Consider the following 19,416-nt stretch of genomic DNA (forward strand, 5'->3'; position numbering starts at 1 on the left):
GACCGCCCGCCATTCGTACAGCTGCCCGCCCCCCTTGTTCGCTGAGTTGGCCACACGGCTGCAAATGGATATTTTGCATAAACATCCAATCGTAACCTTGGGTGCGGGGGCCAAATCATTCGATGGTCGCCGACCATCGAATGATTTGGAAGGAGCACACAAAACTAAGACACTCTTAGGTGCCTTAGCTTTGCATGCTCCCTGAAAGGGGACAGGGCGGGCAGCTGACATCCAGTGATGTCAACTGCCCACCCCCTGCAGCCGCGTCACTGCCTAATTTCCATGGGAACGTCCACCTTTTTCATGGGAACACCCACAGTTCACCATGACACTCTAAAGCCTGTGGAATGTGCTTAGAAAGGAGTGACAGAACCAGGACTGGGAAAAACAATGAAAAAACCATAATTAAGGGTGAAACGCATCATGGAAATTATGGGTCATTATGGGACAATGGGTCATATTTTAACATTTGGATTACAATAATGACCACATTTTATCAGTTTTTATATTTTAATCAATAATTATAGATTTTTTATAAATTTTTTACAGCACCAAAAACCAACTCCAAATTGAAACACTTTTAAATTACCAAACACTGGGGTGTGCAGTGTGCACATATCTCTAATTTAAATGTTTTTAAAAATTAAAATACAGTACTTTTCTTTGGGACCAAAATATAATTTTATTGTTACCCAAAATTGTTATCAGTTTTTTGGGGATACATCCATTTTTTCCCCATTTGGATAGTGTGGGAACCTACGTGTGCATATCCACGTTAATGAAAAAAATGGTCCAGATGGCCACAGTAGTTTTCACTCACAGCTAATTTGATATGTTCCTTAGCCCTCTGAATGCTAAGCGAATTTGTCAAAATATGTGTCAAAATTGCCAAGCAAACATTCTTATTCATTGTAATGACCTGTAATGTTTACCTTACAGTAGGCATGTCCAAACTGTGGCCCTACAGATGTTGTGAAACTACACACCCCAGCATGCCTTGCCAGAGTCTTAGCATTCCCTAATAGCAAAACTGTGGCAAGGCATGATGGGACTTGTAGTTTCACAACAGCTGGAGGGCCGTAGTTTGGACATGCCTGCCTTACAGTATATAAGAAATATAATCCTTTTTTTACACATTTTTTATTTGAATTTATATAACAAATGTGGACGATACTGGAATTTTTAGCAGATATTTTGAACACCGCTCACAGAGATGTTGGCACTCAAAAGGTTAATGAGATTTGTTGATATTCTCACGGAATGTGAGGTCTATTTCATTTGTTATATTATGTAAAGTGATTTATTAAAAGGGTATTACAGATAATCAGATATGTCCCGGGAAAGAAGTATCCAGGGCTCCCATCAGAAATTGTGGACCCCAGGACTGACAAAACAGGCGCCACAACTAAATGTATTCTTTTTATTCTTGCTAATGTTGTAAAATATATTACAGTACATTGATTTATAGAATACAGCGAAATTCAAATGTTAAAAAAAATCTAGAAAAATAATCTAGAAAAATCTTATAAGAAATACACATATTTTAAGAAAGAAAGCGTTAAGTAATAATTCTTGCACCCCCAAGTCATTGTGAAAAGCAAAGACATAGTTGAGAATAGGCAAAACTCTGTTATTGTGATATACTGTAAATCACAAGAGCATTTACTATAATGTTTAACTGTTTACAATGATTTATTATGTCACCCGAGTCTTCAGGGCCCCGTACGCTACAACGATTTTGCATGATTTCATTCGATTATGACCTTTTGGTCCGATATATCATTTGTAAAGTGTCAAATTGCATGTGCTTTCCATCCGATTTGATGCGCGTACTGCACCATAGATTTATCAGAATCGCATGGAATCGTATGGAAAAAGGAGTGCTTTTTGTGCATGCGATATGACGTATGCGATATATCGCAGGAAGTTTGACTGACTAGCCCCTCTAGCCCCTTAATCCAGGCCAGCAGATACAGATGGAGTCAGCCTCAGCCAGCTCAGCAGACGTGGATGGAAGGGGACGCACGAGCATCTCACACGCTCATGCGTCCCATGGCTGAGAATTGAGCCCACGAGCATCTCATGCGTGCACCCCATTCTGGTGGACAGGGCGGCGCATGCTGGGGGGGGGAAACGGATGACGATCAAATCGCCAGGAGTCACTCTAGTGAGAGCGGTTCCATCTGTATATACCTTATGGTACAATTGTATACCATAAGATATATATCATGTGACTTATCTTGACCTGATCAATCGCATGATATATTGTATGCAAAAAAAGACACCAAGTACAAAATTGGGTGGAATCACTCTCAGAAAGGTCCAGGGGGAGCTCAAGGGAAATCGCATCAAACTTCAGTACATATCATTGAAGTGTATGGGGCCCTTAAATCATATTGAAATAAGCTATTGAGGTTTTACTGAGTATTTTTGTTCTCTAAGGGCCTGGAGAAATGCTTTGTCAACTTGTCAGGACTGGCTGTACCTTTCAAAAAGTTCATGTTATCAACACTTTGTTCTATATCATTTGCATTGTCCTGTAAGTTAGTGTTATCTTTCACGCTGTTCATTTTCCATGGAACACTAAGATATTTTTGGACCTCAATAGCCGGCCTTCTTCGGTCTGCGTTTATTGTCAGTAGTTTCTGAAACATGTCTAGTGCCTGCCACGTAAATTGCTTCCACTGAGAAGGGATTTTCTGGTAATCTCCTGTGGTTTGCCAAATAGAAAATTCTTCGTATTGTGTGTCTTTACATAACGCTCCATCCCAAGGAAAGGCCCCAGTAGAGATACAAAAGAGTAGTATGCCAAAAGCCCACACATCAAGGCTGGAGTCAAGTTCCAGAGTTTCATTATCTTCTAAGCTGCTGAGTTCAGGAGGTGAATAGGGAACGAGTCCTTTCATACGAGAGACCTGAAAGCCTTCAAGTCTAGTTAAGCCAAAGTCTGCAAGTTTTATATAGTGGCAATCTTTATCGAAGAGGAGAATGTTATCCAGTTTCACATCTCTATGTACCAGTGCTTTGCTGTGCATATAGTCTAGAGCTTCAGCCAGCTGCATGGCACATCTTTTTACCAATGTCTCCGGTATTCCGACCTAAAACAAAGAGAACAATCGCAACATTCACTAATTTGACCATATCATATATAAGGCTTATACAGTATGTACCATACTCGCCTACTCTTGCTCAGTGTTGGACTGGGGCATGAAGGGCCCACCAGGAATGAAGTTATAGGGGTTCACTTTAGGGGTGTGACCAGTCTCCAGAGGGGGTATGGCCAGCTGCCACAGAAGTTTGGCTAACCATTAAAGATAAAATAGTAAAGTATACTAAATACTGCTAGTGCATGCATGATAATGTATAAGACTCATTACAGCAATGCACTGTAGAAGATAAACAATAGTCTTGGGTGGTTGGGTGGTATAATGTAACATACTGTATGTACAGTATAATTTGTGTGCGCAGTCTGGAACCCCATTCCTATCATTGGAGCTGGGCCCCCAGGCTGTGGTTCCCACCAGGGGTTTCACTTGTACCCCTATGGACCAGTCCAATATTACTCTTGCAAGATGAATTTAAGGCTCTTGAAAATCGTCAAAACTTCCTGGGTCTCCCGCACTTCTGCTCACCCCCTTGTCCCCACTCATGGCCGAAAAATGGGCATCATAGCCCAGCCCCCCACTTTACAATTACCCCCCCCCAGCAAGTATGATCTGTACTACATAAAGTATCACATGTATTCTTAAGTTTGCTTTATATTTCTCCTCTCTGGGAAAAGCTAGAAGCGGGCAGGATGAGGGTGGGATGCAGGAGATACTTGTCTAAGGCTGCTGGAGACTACCCTAAATATTGCGGCTTCCGGGAGGGGAGGTATGTATGCTGTCACTCCACTAATCTCTTGTCTTTTTTGTCAGGTCATGAACTAGAAGCGTTACTTTGCAATAAATATATATTTTCTTGATGTCCTCAATGAGAGAGTGGAATATTTTTTGAAGATAAAAATAACAGATAAAAATAACAGAAGTACCTTATATAAGAGGCATTTCATAGCTAATTATATTAAAATCTTAGCAAACTTTCAGGACTCTAAAGCCTCTTTGGCAGATTGCAAATGAAGCTTAGATCATATCACAATATAAACAACTCTAAAGTGGAACAAGTACTTGGCTGGGAAGAACTTTGTACAAGGGCACTGAATTACTTTTGGATTGTCATTTTCCCATGTTGTAGGATGTGTGGCACTCTGCATGGGCACAGTTGCCCCAGTACTCAGCAGCGTGTACAGTATCTAGGGTGTATGACACATTTTTGTATAGAAAGTAGCTGCAAATACAGATGAGATGCGCCGAATGATAAGCAATTATACTTATGTACATGTAGATATACTACATTTTTACTTGAACGGCTGAAATTTTGGAAAATGTATGCAGTTGTATACATCCAAATTCATGGGCTTTGATACAAAAGGATGTGCAGCACAGCTGAGGGCACCGACCATATAGTATACTTCCCAACTTTCTCGCTTATTGTGGGAACATCCCGTTTTTTTGGGACGTTCCTGCTTCCCTCACAGGGCCGGCAGTGTCCCACGATGGGGGGCAGTTGGGAGTCCCCCCTGTCACCCTGAATAGACGCTGTTCTATTACTTCAGCCAGGGGGCTGGAGCTGCTGGGCATAGCCTCCGGGAAAGCCGCGAGTACAGGCCACCCCCCCTTTCATTAGGCCACACCCATATATATATGGCCGCTAATACGATTTCATACGCCATCGGAAAATACAAAGCAATCGTATTTGTCTGCTTTGTAAATTCCCCACCGGAATACAAATTTGCATACGGCTAAAACAGTTGTAATCATTTGTATTCATTTGTTTTAAGAATACGAAAAATCGTATTCGTATTCTTAGTAAATTTCCCCCTGTGTCTTTAGAAATCCAGAAGTGTCTGTCTATTTGCAGAATATGACACCTGCAGGATTTGAGTATGCCCTCATATCCACTGCTATAGAAGATGCAGTGCCAACCAGGACTGATTGTTTTCAGCGTGGTACGAAGTACCTTTAAAAAAATATGTGGCAGGTTTCATTTAGGTTTTTTGTTGTGCGCCATCCATGAGGCATCAACTAGAGGGGTGTGGCCAAAATATCTGACTAAAATATTTTGTGTAACAATAGGTTACTATTTTGTCAGTCCCGGGCCCCACAGTTTCTGATGGCAGCCCTGGTTGGGTGTCCCTCCTGCCCGGCACTGAGCAACAGGCAATAGATGCTGTGGGCATGTGCACAGCGTCTATTCCTGGAGACAGAGCGGGCTGGGGGCATGGCCATCAGCTCACAGAGCCACTGGTCATGCCCCCACAGTGGTGAAATTGGGATGTGGGAGTGTCGCGAGCATAGGCCACGTCCCTTGCCACTAGGCCTCCCGAAATGTCCCTCTTTTAATACTTCGTATGCACCTATATAACCCTATCTTCTGCAGTGCAAGATATCCTGTATGTATTTCTTACATCAAAATATTATTTGCTGAAATTATGTTTTAGAAAGCATTTAATATATTCAGAAATAAGCGGACATCCACGTGCTCCCCTGAATTGCAGACTTTGAGGAGAAAAGTAAAGCAGAATACATCAGGGTTGACTACCCTCCCGGAATGGCCGGGAGGATCCCAACAATCGTGTCCTCCTCCCGGCCCCCCGGAAAAGTGGGCAACCCTCTGGGGGACCCCCACGTCACCCCCCGATTGCAGCATCTTCCCCCATACCTCTGAGTTTAAATGCGGCAATCCGCGGGTCTCAGAGGAGGGGGCGGAGCTAAAATATCCACATCGCCTCATTTTAGCCCCGCCCCCTCCATGGAGATCTGTGAATTGTTTTTTTTTTTTACATCCTGGGGCGGGGCTTCATGATGTAATGCTCAAGCTCCGCCCCCGAACTGCAGCTGGAAGTCTCCTCTCCGGGCTTGTCAGAAAAAGTTGTCAGTCCTGGAATACATCATAGAGAACTTTCCCGGGGCCTCACTCAGTAATCCTCACAAGCTCACTGAATCTAAAGGACTGAATTGTCACTGATAATATTGTCCCAATCCGCAATGTGATATTTGATGATATCACATGCATGTATTAATGATTGCATGCAGGGACAGAGCTTGCAATAAAGTAAACAGGTCTCATCAGAATGACAGGTGGATGTATAAAGCAGTTATAAGGGAGGAGAAGTGAGCCAGAGGAGAAGTGGTCCATGGCAACCAATCAGCACTGAAGTAACATATAGAATTTGCATAATATAAAATTATACAGAGCAGCTAATTGGTTGCCATGCGCCACTTCTCCTCCCTTATCAATGCTTCATACATCTACCCCGAAGGCTTTATGTTAGTGTAATGTGTACAACACTTACGTCAGGTACAGTGATGGAATAGAGATCACCGGCAGTTGCCAGTTCCTGAGCAAAGGAAAAATATTTGATTGTTTCAAAGGCGACTGCAAAGGTTTTGATAATATTCGGGTGGGAAGAAAGGCACAAGGACACGCAATATTCCATAAGAAAATTATCCTTCTTTGTCGAACTCTTTCTCATTAACTTTAGTGCTATAATATTTCCTGAGAAGGCAAAAACAAAAAGTTAAATGAGAAATACCAAAAATACCATAGATACGGTTTTTCAACTAATTATAAGATGACAGCTGTTCAAAAAAGCAAATAAAGTCACAATATACCGAATAAAAAAAAAAAAAGGATATACAGAAAATATAAAATAAATCCACTTTGGGCCTGATTCGGACTTAGGGGTTGATCCTATTAACCCCGAACGGTACAAGTTGCCGTTCGGGTGCCGTTTTGACACCCCCCCCCTCACCGCCTCCTGCCGGAACGGCTCGGCGAATGTGAAACACAACAAAAAAAGGTCAACATGCATTAGGTCGATACGGTCAAAATGTCCACACAAGCTAAATGTCGACATGAAAAAGGTTGACATGTAAAAAGGCTGACATGAGTCTTTCACTCTTCTGGTGTCTATGTTGACATAGTTTGACATGGGCACCGTATAAGTGTACAACGTCTCTTTGCAAGGCTTGCTTTGTGCACGGGCCCTTGCTGTGCTCGGCCATTATATTCCTCCTCCGAGTCCACTGGGATAGTACAGTATGAACGAGTCCCTTTTTTTAAAAAAATAATGAAAAACTCATATCGACCATTTTCATGTTGACCTTTTGTTTATGTCGATCTTTTGACCATGTCAACCTAATGCATGTCGATTTTTTTCATGTTTGACATTTTGACTGTTGACCAATAGTGGTCGACCTTTTGTCTGTCATCCTATACACTGTCCACCTAAAGACTGCATCCCATTTTACTCTTCTGACTATACACAGAAATCGGGGAAAGACTACACTGAAATCTCACCTGTGGCCAAGCACAGTACATTACATTTAGGTCACTGTCGTATCTGTACCAATTAGACTTTGACTCAGCTTTCTTGAATGGATCGTTAATTGAAGAGATTTATAAGGACATTACTATGAGATTATGTTCCGAGAAGAAGAGTTTGTTAAATGAAGAAAACATTTTATGGTTTAAAAAAGTGGTCAATGTTCTTACATGAAGCTATATACTCTACTTTTGGAAATTGACTTTGTTTGGGAAATTTACTAAGATTGAATGGGTATGAATGCAGCCATTCATACCCACACGATCGCAATCACGGACGGTACTGGCGGCTGGCAAATTTACAAACAGCAAGCTCAGCCAAATTTGGCTGTACCAATGAATAGACCATCAATAGAACTCGGCCGCAAATGGTCATAGATTGCTATCAGTTCTATGCGTAAGCATGAACCGTCAGATCTTAAGCAAAAACTAAGAAAAATAAATAACTAAAAAAATTGCGTGGGGTCACCCGCACGAGTATAACCAGCACCGGGATCTTTGAGCCGGTGTTTGTACCACAAATACATGGGACAAAATGAACAGGGTCCCCCTGTATTTCAGTAACCAGCATCGGGCTATTGGACCAGTCCTAGTTACAAAAATATGTGGGACAAAAAGGTTAGGGGTCCTCCGTATTATTATAACCAGCACCGGGCTCCAACAACTAGCGGTGGAATGCCACAGCCAGGGGAGACTTTTTACACAAGTTCTCCCCGGCCAAAGCATTTGCTCTGTGGCTGGTCAGCCCTGGCCTGGTCCCTGGGGGAGTGGGGGCCCCCTCAATAAAGGTGTACATCCATTGGCCAGGGCTGAAGCGATCCCCGAAACCCATGGGCGATGGATGTCGGGTTGATAGTAAATGCGTCAAAAATTTAATTAAGGAGAATGAGGGGAGGAGCTACAGTAGCTCCTCCTGAGAACAAAAGGAATCCCATTGACTTCAGTCAACGGTACTCCCATCATCCTAGAACTGGCATCAGTTCTGAGAGACCCAAGCAGAGGACCGCGACCTTGGCGAAAACCAACCACGTCTCCCGGGTTCTCACCAACTCCCAGATTCTAGTCTTTTCATTTCTGCTCATGCCCAGGAACTACCTAAAGCTGCCTAGTTTTCAAAACCAAGTTTCTACCACTGGTCCACTCAAGCCAAAGCTGGGAACACAAAGAACTGAATACCTGACATGAGAAAGATATTCTGTGGAATGTTTAGTTTCTGTAGATTAAGGATGTTTCATTTCAATTAGCTGTGGCTCTGACTTTGTGGAATTCTTTAACCCCGCACAATGCAAGAGGCACCTACTCTGGATTCCTTCAAAAATAGACTCAAGACTTTCCTGTTCTCTCAAGCATTTCACTCATATCCACTGTTCAGCTTTTTTCTTTTTTGTGTGTGTTTTTAATGTAAATATAGAGCACTTTGAGTGACATTGGGAGAAAAGTTCTATATAAATAACACTATTATTATTATTATTATTATTATTAGTAGTACTCTATAATTAAAAATCAGAATATGAGCGCAGTTCTAATTCCTGTGACATTCATTCCTCCAACATACTTAGGTGTTTGGAATTTATTTGGGCTTTACGTTGTGATGAAAGTGACTTGTCTTCTAGATGTTCAATTTATTAAATAAAAATCCCTCCTGTGATTTGTGAATTATCACAGCATAAATCTGTCGTCACTGCTGCTACTTGACTCCGGCTTCTTCCAATTTCCTTGGCACTGGATTAGCCTTATACTGGAATACTTTCTTACAGGGATGTGAGATGTTGCTTTGCACCTGTTAAACTATAAATATGTTTCTAAGATAAAGACTGAAACTTTAATAATGACTTGTTTTTAACATTAATGGTTTCTGGTCCTCAAGCAGTGACTTGAGTTGACCTATGTGTTTTTAGATCTGTATTACAATACAAACTGTGAATATCCTGGACCTGCAGTACTGTAGATGAGCTAGTTAAACATTGATGATTTGATGCAAGCAGAGAGTTATATCCCCTTTCACACTTGATTGGAAGCCATGTTACATATGGCCTCTAATACAGTATTAGAGGCCATATGTAACATGGCTTCCAATTTAAATTAGGAGTTCGAGGAAGGGTCCAGGTGAAGTCAAGAGCTGCAGAGAAAGCCCATGTACTTTCCAGAGTGGCAGAGAAAGCCCAGGTTGTGTCCAGAGATGCAGAGGGAGACCAGGTCGTGTCCAGAGATGCAGAGGGAGACCAGGTCCTATACAGAGATCCAGAGGGAGTCCAGGCCCTGTCCAGAGATGCAGAGGGAGCCCAGGTCCTGTCCAGAGATGCTGAGGGAGATTAGGTCCTGTCCAGAGATGCAGAGGGAGACCAGGTCCTGTACAGAGTTTCAGAGGATGTCACAGTATTCTATAAAGTTGAAGAGGGAGCCCAGGTCCTGTCCAGAGATGCAGAGGGAGATTAGGTTCTGTCCAGAGATGCAGAGGGAGACCAGGTCCTGTCCAGAGATTCAGAGGGTGATAAGTTCTGTCCAGAGATGCAGAGGGAGACCAGGTCCTGTCTAGAGATGCAGAGGGAGCCCATGTCCTGTCTAGAGATGCAGAGGGTGCCTAGGTCCTGTCCAGAGATGCAGAGGGAGATAAGTTCTGTCCAGAGATGCAGAGGGAGACCAGTTCTGTCCAGAGATGCAGAGGGAGACCAGGTCCTATGTAGAGATGCAGAGGGAGACCAGGTCCTGTGTAGAGATGCAGAGGGAGCCCAGGTCCTGTCTAGAGATGCATAGGGAGATTACTGTAGGTTCTGTCCAGAGATGCAGAGAGAGACCAGGCCCTTCACAGAATTTCAGAGGGAGCCCAGGTCTTGAACAGAATTGCAGATGGAGCCCAGGTCCCGTAGAGAGATGCAGAAGGAGTCCAAGTCTTATACAGAATTGCTGAGGATGTAAGGGTTCTGCCTTGAGAAGAACAGGGAGTATATGTCTTATACAGAGATACAGAGGGAATCCATGTCCTGTACAGAGTTGCAGAGGGAGCATATATTCTGTACAGAGTCCTGTTCCTATCCAGAGGGAATGTGGAATCACTCCAATTGTTTGTAGAATATCGCATTCCCTTTCCAGTGTTCTAAGTGACTGCTGCTATTGTTGTTGATAATATTACTACATTTTAGCCAACAGAGAAGAGTCACACAAGAACCTTTCAGACATTTAATTTTAACTAGTCTTCCAGGTTTCCAGAAATAATCTCTTAATTGTATTAACTGTATAGGGCATACATTGTAGACTACAATTAGGCATCAGAAAGGTTTCCAACATCAAAGCATTCATTTGAGGTTTCTTTTGCTGTTTTCAATGTTATATAGCATATTCCTTAATTAAAACAATGGGGCCTATCTATCAACGAGTTCTAGCTTTCTAAAAATGATGATAAATGGTTCTCAAGCCAATTAGCTACTACAGGTACACTATCAAATTTCCGGCAACCGATGGTCTGGAACCTCTTTTGATCTGGACACATCGGGTGGCAGGGGGAAGCTAGGATTTGGTGGGTGATAGATGTAAAATAATCTGAGAGGGCTTAGGATGGCAGTGAGGGCAGGGGGAGGGCAGCGGGAGCAACGGAAGGGCTTAGAGGGGAAGTGGGAGGGTGTCGGGCTGCGGGAGGGGAGAGTCACACTGCGGGGCTGAGATGTGTTGTGGAGGCTTGGATCCATTGCAAGCTTCAGGGGTTTGGGGAGGGGGGAATCAAGCTACAGGGGGGGGGGGGGTTTGAGCTGTGGGGGGCTCCCTGAATTCAGGTGACACCATCGAAAATCCAGCAAAATCGGTGATCCAGCTCAGTGCTGACGATGCTGAACAATCAGTGTTCTACCTGTATCTGTCATGTGTTTGAAAAATAACAGTTGGTAGCTTATTGGCTGGCGCACCAATTATCATGTGCAACGACTTTTAACTACTGTGGCTAGAACGCCTGGATAAATGGGCCTCAAAGTTTGTACTACAATAGTAAATGCCATGAGTTCTTAGTCAATATCACTGAAATCTACATGGTAACAGCAATGCACTGGGCTTCATTTGAATATTATAAAAATGGTAATGGAGCTGAGAGACTATTAGCCAACAAGAGTTATTGACAGAGCCCAGTATAAAGTACAGAATGTTCTACATAAATCTAGGAGTGAAATCTTTCATCCAAATCAGTTCATGTTTCTACTAATTACTACGGCATACTGTTTATCCTCATAGAGGATGGTGATTCTCTATAACCTCCTTGTAATACAGTATTATATCTATTGTCTGTAGCTGCCCCCATGGATTCCCCAAGTCCAAGATACTGTACACACAGATCCCTAATACTGACAAACTTGTCTGATTTGTGTCCAATTTGACCCGTTTCCGACAGTTCGCTCCGAGATTGGGCACAAATCGGATGTGTCTGACATACGATCCGAGTCGGAGGTTGGACAGCAGAACATAAGATAAATCGTATGTGCAGACGTCAGCGGCACATCGGCAGCAGAGCCAAACTTCCCATTAGGCACATGAGGCACGTGCCTAGGGTCGGCACATGTTTGGGGGTGGCACTTGGATGCTTGTGATGGTACCGTCAGCTCGAAATTTACCAGTAATTGCAATATATCCACGGTACTGTACCATATTCCATATTGAATAGAGTGTAAATGGATAGGACATGCACATACTGCCCCTGTAATTTGCCCTACTTAGTAATTATGGATACATAATTTGTTTTAAATGCCAGTTAGTGGCTTTTTAAAAATCCATTAAATTGGCTATTATCAAATGAGGGCTTATATGTAATAAATAAAATATAATACAATTACGGGGCGTTATTGTTGTGCCTAGGAACACCTTCACACCTAAATCCATCCTTGATCGTGGGTGCTTTTTAGCATCCGCGATAGGTGGTGGGCAGCAGGCGGCGGGTGGCAGTAGAATTTTGTTTTTAAATTCAAAAGAATGGGCAGCCACTGATTGGCTGAGAGAGGTCTCTCAGCCAATCAGCAGCCGTCCTTCCGGGAGTCTTACATGCAATATATTGCATGGGTGCCAGATTGTACTGTATGTGAGCCTCACGGGGAACTGCTGGGGGAGCTCATGAGAAATTGCCTCCAAGTGTATGGGGGCCACACAGCTACATAAACCACTAAGAAATTACATTTGCATTACACATTTTCTGGTATTTTTTACATAATATCTATACCCAAGCCTTATAAGGATCTACCCTCTGCAGGGCCGGCGCCACCACTAGGCAGGACTAGGCATTTGCCTAGGGCGCCGGCCACTGGAGGGCGGTACTGAGCCGCCGAGGTACCAGAAAGCATACCATTCCATCCCGCCCGGCGAGGCTGCCCCCCACGCACGCCGCCCGCTGTCTGCTGGGGGATTTCAGCGAGGATGGAGACGCTGCCCCCCCGCGCACGACGCCCGCTGTCTGCTGGGGGATTTCAGCAAAGATGGAGACGCTGCCCCCCCCCCGCGCGAGCCAGAAGCTGCATATCAGTACAGCAGGTACAGCGCTCTGGGGGGTGCGGGCGCCCGCCGCAGTATCGCCTGCACCCCCCCCCACTGCCGTGGGCCGTAAGTGCGGGGGGGGGGGGGGGTTGCCTGGGGCGGGCGGGGGGCTTGCACCGGCCCTGACCCTCTGATTGTAACTATAGACCTATTGCCATCAATATCACTTATATAAAATTGGACTTTTCCATAGCTGGGGCCACTGTTCATCAAATGTGATTTCTCCTGATCACACAGGTTTTATTCCTGTCACGCCTCAGATAACACTAAAAGAATGTTGAGCCTATTTTCACACGTCAGTGCCATGGGAGATCTGACAACTGTAGTGTCACTTGATGAGGTAAAATCTTTTGACAGACTGTGCTCATACTTACCCACAGCAGAACAGAACTGAGCAGAACTAGAAGGACAGATAGAACTGCATTTAAGATTGCCCTTTATATATTACCGAAGGCTGTGCTCTAAACCTTTACTCTTGGAGATATTTTATCAGATAACGATCAAGGGGGAGATTTATCAAGCCTTGGAAAAAAATAAAGCAGAGAGAGATAAAGTACCAACCACACCGCTTCTAATGGCCCGCATACATTAGGCCAACTTGTTCTAAGGACAAGTCGGACCCGACTTCCCTTGAGCTCCCCCAGCAGCGCTGCTGACCTTCATACATTCAGTCTGCTATCATTTTGATAAAAAATTTCAAAGAAAATCACAAGAATATATAAAGAGCGCAATTGTGACACTGGAATTACTGGTAAAAAATATGTTTTTTATTTTTTGTTAATATAATATCTTGATCTTTATAATTAGCACACACCTAATCAATAGGCAGACAAGCTAGTATGCCATCTTAAAACACATGTAATACATTATACATATAATAATAGCAAGAAAAATATATATAAATAAAATACAGTTTAAATGAAGGACATGGACATCCAATAAATTGTTAGGCTGGCCAGCTCAACTTTAAAACACTTAAATGAGTGTATATCCCCTTCCCCACATTTGACGTACATTTACGGAAAAAAAGGGACAGAGAAGGATGTCTTTTTTGTTGGCGCACGAAGAGAAGTTTTAAGAAAATTGTATGAGTTAAAAAGTTTTCTTTATTAGAATATGTTTAAAATACAACTGTCCAATTTGTGAAATATTTCATATATACCTATTTATGTGAAATAGAAAAACCTTTTCTTAATTTTATAGGTTTTTAAATATTAAATTACACTTCAATTGTAATCAATGTCCTGTTATGTATTTTGTTAGGTCCTTATGTGTTAGGGAGTTTTATTAATTCTGTAAGGACATTAGTACGTTGTTCCTTAACTGTATTAATTAATTTATATTGTTCACAGTATTGCTCCCTTTGTGATGCTATTTTTAAATTTTTCTGTTATTAACTGTTCTCTGCGAGTTTTAATGCTCATAAATGAATCACTTTATGGTGGTAGCCCAATATCAATAAATCATTTCTCACTTTATGTGCACTTGGTGGGTTGAAACTGTTGTCTATTGTTGCCAATTCAGAATATACTTTGTTGCTTTAACAGCATAAACAGTTGTACTGTAGTTGTGTTTGAAATAAAAGTACAAAATGACTGCTGTGGATCTTATTACTGCTGCTCCAATTCTTCCTATTAGTCAGTTAGGTTGTATGTGCAGCTTAGAATCCCTACAGGTTATTTTACATGTCTACCTTCTTTCCACTTATACAGACTGAGAAATAGTAGGATTTAAATTGTCCAGCTGGTATTGCCGGTTATCCAATTAATTACGTCCTGTTTTGTGGGAAATGGTAATATTTAATTTAACATGTTACCAGCTTATGATGTTAATAATGTTGCTGGTTATACAATCCATGTGGGAAAATAGGATTCTTAGATCTCACAGTTCAAATGTGCTCGTTAATAGCCAGTTTCACAAGATATGATTTTAATGCGGGTTCAACTTAATATCAGTTGTACTGCCGCAATCACAATTTATTGCTGCCGGCTAAACGATTTATATATATGCTGAAAGTAGTTGATATTTCCAAAATCGTATTATGGCTTATAGTCGGTTTCAACTAAGCAGATTTGTGAGGATGTTACACCTTTGTTGAAGAATATGGAAGGCAGCTTTTGGCTGTTGCTGCCTTTGCTTCGGCTTTATATCCGCTGCCAATTTACTAATGTGTATTCGTAATTGAGTGCAATATCTGCTGGTGTATATTACCACCTATATTGTTGCAGATGTATTCTAGTAAGTTTCCATACAATATCTGATGGTGTGTACCACCTTATTGCAGATACACTCTAGTAAGTTTCCATACAATATCTGCTGGTGTGTATCACTTTATTGCAGATACACTCTAGTAAGTTTCCACACAATATCTGCTGGTGTATACCACCTTATGTGCAGTAATCCTTTTATATTTTTATTGGTTAGAAAATATTTAGTTTTTAATTACATATGCACACATTGGGTTACAAAAATCAGATTTTTCAGAGTGATTCGGACACAGAGTGTTTAGCGCTGACGTTTATGTTCTCCTTGCACACAATTGCAACTTCTTTAAGACAAACGCTCATTCTGGCTTAAACAATACAGTAATTATGCTCATTTTTTGTACTTGTTGTATCAACATATATATGACAAAGACTGATTATTCCAGCATTCAAGAGCGTATTTATCAATAAAGTTTGTCTGTGTTAACATTGCACTGATCTAGCCAATTTGAGGAGAGATAAGAGTGTCGCTATTGTTGCTGTGTCGATACAGCTTGCAGATAGAGTACAGATGTATGTTGAATTTACACTGACTCTATATGCATATACAGCGATTGTTACAAATAAACCAGCCGCTGTTCCTGCTGATTTTAATACAGCCGGCAGAGAAGGTACGGTTTGTGCATTAACTCCACATTAGTTGCACAGATATATACTGTGATTCTTGCGCATATATCTACCACCGCTCCTGCTGTTTTTTACAGCCGGCAGAGCCGGTGCAATTATGTATTGCAGTTATGCCCGTTTCACAGAATTTATAGTGGTTTTAGACTTGTAAGTCAGCCACTACTCTAGCTGTATGAGTATCGCTGACAGGGCGGGTGCACTCGCGTGCTGGCGCCGCTCTGTTATTTTGTCTGTATGCTGCGTATAGCAGTTCTCAGCAAACAGGTAAGCCGCTATCTTGACTTTGTTCTAGTGGCTATTATAGCGGGTACAGTCGCGTATTAACGCTGCACTGTCACTCCGCAGAGATACAGATTAAACAGTTTATAGCATCATATTTAAACACAATATTTTGGACCAAACATGCAGGACAGGTGAACGCCGACGCGCGTTTCACTATGACAGTTTTTTCAAGGCAGAACCCGATCATTCTGCTTGGATGCTATTTAAATGCACAGCCACCAATTACAGGCTGTATCTGCGTCCACGTGCTTTCCTCCTCCCCTGTGTTTCCACGGAATCAGTTATATTTTATGCAGGGTGCGGGTAATCCCTCTTTCTTAATAGTAGACCAAGCTATGTTTACTTAAATCTTGGGAATCCAGAAGTACATCAGGTAATCACCTGTGTATTCTTACATCAAAAAGAATTATTTTAATGTAGGTAAGAGAAATTTCCAAATTATATAAGTTGGTACATCAGGTTATCAAAGATCTTATTATTTATATATGGGCTTGTATATTAAGAATAATAATTATATATCACGCAGGGGTCAAAAACATGGAATTAAATTGAAGAATATTTGAAAAATATAAGTGTTTCGTTGTGGGTATACAGAAATAGAGAAAGTGGTAGCAGTGTGTGTAGTGTGTACAGTGAACCATGGTTCAAATAGTGATAATTGTGCTATGTTCAGTGGGTTATTATTGTGTAAATAATATTTAGTGTCTCAATTAATTAAGATGTTTGACAAAAAAATAAAATTGGTGAAACAGTGAAATGAAAAAACAAGAAAAAACTGTGAGTGAAAACTTGTGTGATTGTGCAGTGAATCATCTTTATTAAATGTGGTGAGATGTAAGAGAGCATGTTTGTGAAAAAATATTATAAGTTTTATCATTATTAATTATCAATTTGATATGCCATACATAGATGGTTTCTAATTATTTTACCTTTTTTTTATTAAATATGATTTATCTTAGTATATTTTTTTTTGTGATTAATCTGATGTACATTAGATATAGTGGTCCCTTAGGTATATTTTTAGTTCATATTATGGTCTTTATATCTGTGGTCAGAAAATTTGGAGGTTAAGGGGAGGAGAGCAGTGTTGGTTATAGAAGGAAGTTGGAAGGTAAAAGAAGGGGGGAACATGGAAGAGAAGAACGCGGCACATATTGTGTGGGAATGTAGACTCAAGCTTTTTCAAAGAAAATGTGTATAGCTATTATTCTCATTGAGACCTTTTGGATATACACTATCCATCATAAAAATCATTTGTGTCTCAAATTGTAACAGTTTCCTGTCTATATCCCCTCCTCTAATGTTTAGCCGTATGTGTCTCATCCCAAATGCTTGCAATCCCAGAGGGTTTCCACCATGATGTGATAAAAAGTGGGACGCTATTGGGGTGAGATTTTTAAAGTTGATTTTATCTTGTTTTGCTCTCTTAATACTGTTAACATGTTCCAGGATTCTTACTTTAAGTTTCCTTTTAGTCTTCCCAATATAGATATGGTTACATGGACATTTTAAGTGGTACACTACTCCCTCCGTGGTGCAATTGATGTAATCATTTATGTTCCATTTTTTGCCATATCTATCACGGTAACTCGTTGTGGGTACCATAAAAGGGCATGCTTTGCATTGGCGACAGCAGTAAGATCCCTTCTTGGAAATGAGGGGTTTCTGTATCTTAGACAGGTGGCTCTGGACCAAGACATCCTTCAAATTATTGGAGCGTCTCCAACTAATCTGTACTTTTTTAGGGAGGATGTCCATTAGATCAATATCCGTGTGGAGGACTGACCAGTGTTTTTGTAAGATTTCATTTATTTCACGCCACTTATTACTGAAGGTCCCAATGAACCTAACTGGTTCTTCTTTTTTGGTCCTAATTTTTGGGATCAGAAGTGAATCTCGAGGACGTTCTCTCACTTCTTTCTTGGCTTTTTTTACTGATCTTTTACTGTAACCTCTCTGGTGGAGTCTCTCACAGAGTTGTTGTTCCCTTATAGCAAAGTCGGTGGTCTGTGAGCAATTTCTCTTAGTTCTCAAGATTTCGCCTTTAGGTATTGCTTTGATAGTAGCCGGATGATGAGAGCTAGTTGCATGGAGAAGGCTATTTGTGGCAGTTTCCTTACGGTAATTGTCCGTAGAGATGTGGCCGTTGTCCTCGATTCTTATGCACAAATCCAGGAAATTTACTGTTTCTTTGCTGCTGTTGCCTGTTAGTTTGAGATCCAAAGAGTTGTGGTTCAAGATATCAATAAAGGTCTCCAGTTCTTTTTGGTCTCCATCCCATATCAGTAGGATGTCATCTATATATCTATGTCTATAGATGACATCCTACTGATATGGGATGGAGACCAAAAAGAACTGGAGACCTTTATTGATATCTTGAACCACAACTCTTTGGATCTCAAACTAACAGGCAACAGCAGCAAAGAAACAGTAAATTTCCTGGATTTGTGCATAAGAATCGAGGACAACGGCCACATCTCTACGGACAATTACCGTAAGGAAACTGCCACAAATAGCCTTCTCCATGCAACTAGCTCTCATCATCCGGCTACTATCAAAGCAATACCTAAAGGCGAAATCTTGAGAACTAAGAGAAATTGCTCACAGACCACCGACTTTGCTATAAGGGAACAACAACTCTGTGAGAGACTCCACCAGAGAGGTTACAGTAAAAGATCAGTAAAAAAAGCCAAGAAAGAAGTGAGAGAACGTCCTCGAGATTCACTTCTGATCCCAAAAATTAGGACCAAAAAAGAAGAACCAGTTAGGTTCATTGGGACCTTCAGTAATAAGTGGCGTGAAATAAATGAAATCTTACAAAAACACTGGTCAGTCCTCCACACGGATATTGATCTAATGGACATCCTCCCTAAAAAAGTACAGATTAGTTGGAGACGCTCCAATAATTTGAAGGATGTCTTGGTCCAGAGCCACCTGTCTAAGATACAGAAACCCCTCATTTCCAAGAAGGGATCTTACTGCTGTCGCCAATGCAAAGCATGCCCTTTTATGGTACCCACAACGAGTTACCGTGATAGATATGGCAAAAAATGGAACATAAATGATTACATCAATTGCACCACGGAGGGAGTAGTGTACCACTTAAAATGTCCATGTAACCATATCTATATTGGGAAGACTAAAAGGAAACTTAAAGTAAGAATCCTGGAACATGTTAACAGTATTAAGAGAGCAAAACAAGATAAAATCAACTTTAAAAATCTCACCCCAATAGCGTCCCACTTTTTATCACATCATGGTGGAAACCCTCTGGGATTGCAAGCATTTGGGATGAGACACATACGGCTAAACATTA

At 41.5% G+C, this 19,416-nt stretch overlaps 1 protein-coding gene across 1 annotated transcript in view; it reads right to left on the bottom strand.

The window, feature by feature from the left end:
• Positions 1-1,565: 1,565 nt before the first annotated feature.
• Positions 1,566-19,416, bottom strand: part of LOC146041828 (serine/threonine-protein kinase SBK1-like) — a 48,680-nt gene continuing 30,829 nt past the window's right edge. Inside the window, exons 3-4 of the mRNA XM_083161713.1 lie at positions 6,395-6,597; positions 1,566-3,098 (exon numbers count right to left, since the gene is read on the bottom strand). Of these exons, the coding sequence (XP_083017839.1) occupies positions 2,418-3,098; positions 6,395-6,597 (884 nt within the window). The 3' untranslated portion in view covers positions 1,566-2,417. The remainder of the gene's footprint in view (positions 3,099-6,394; positions 6,598-19,416) is intronic.

This window comes from Crinia signifera, chromosome 19, assembly GCF_055691185.1.
Source record: "Crinia signifera chromosome 19, ASM5569118v1, whole genome shotgun sequence".
Classification (NCBI taxonomy): domain Eukaryota; kingdom Metazoa; phylum Chordata; class Amphibia; order Anura; family Myobatrachidae; genus Crinia; species Crinia signifera.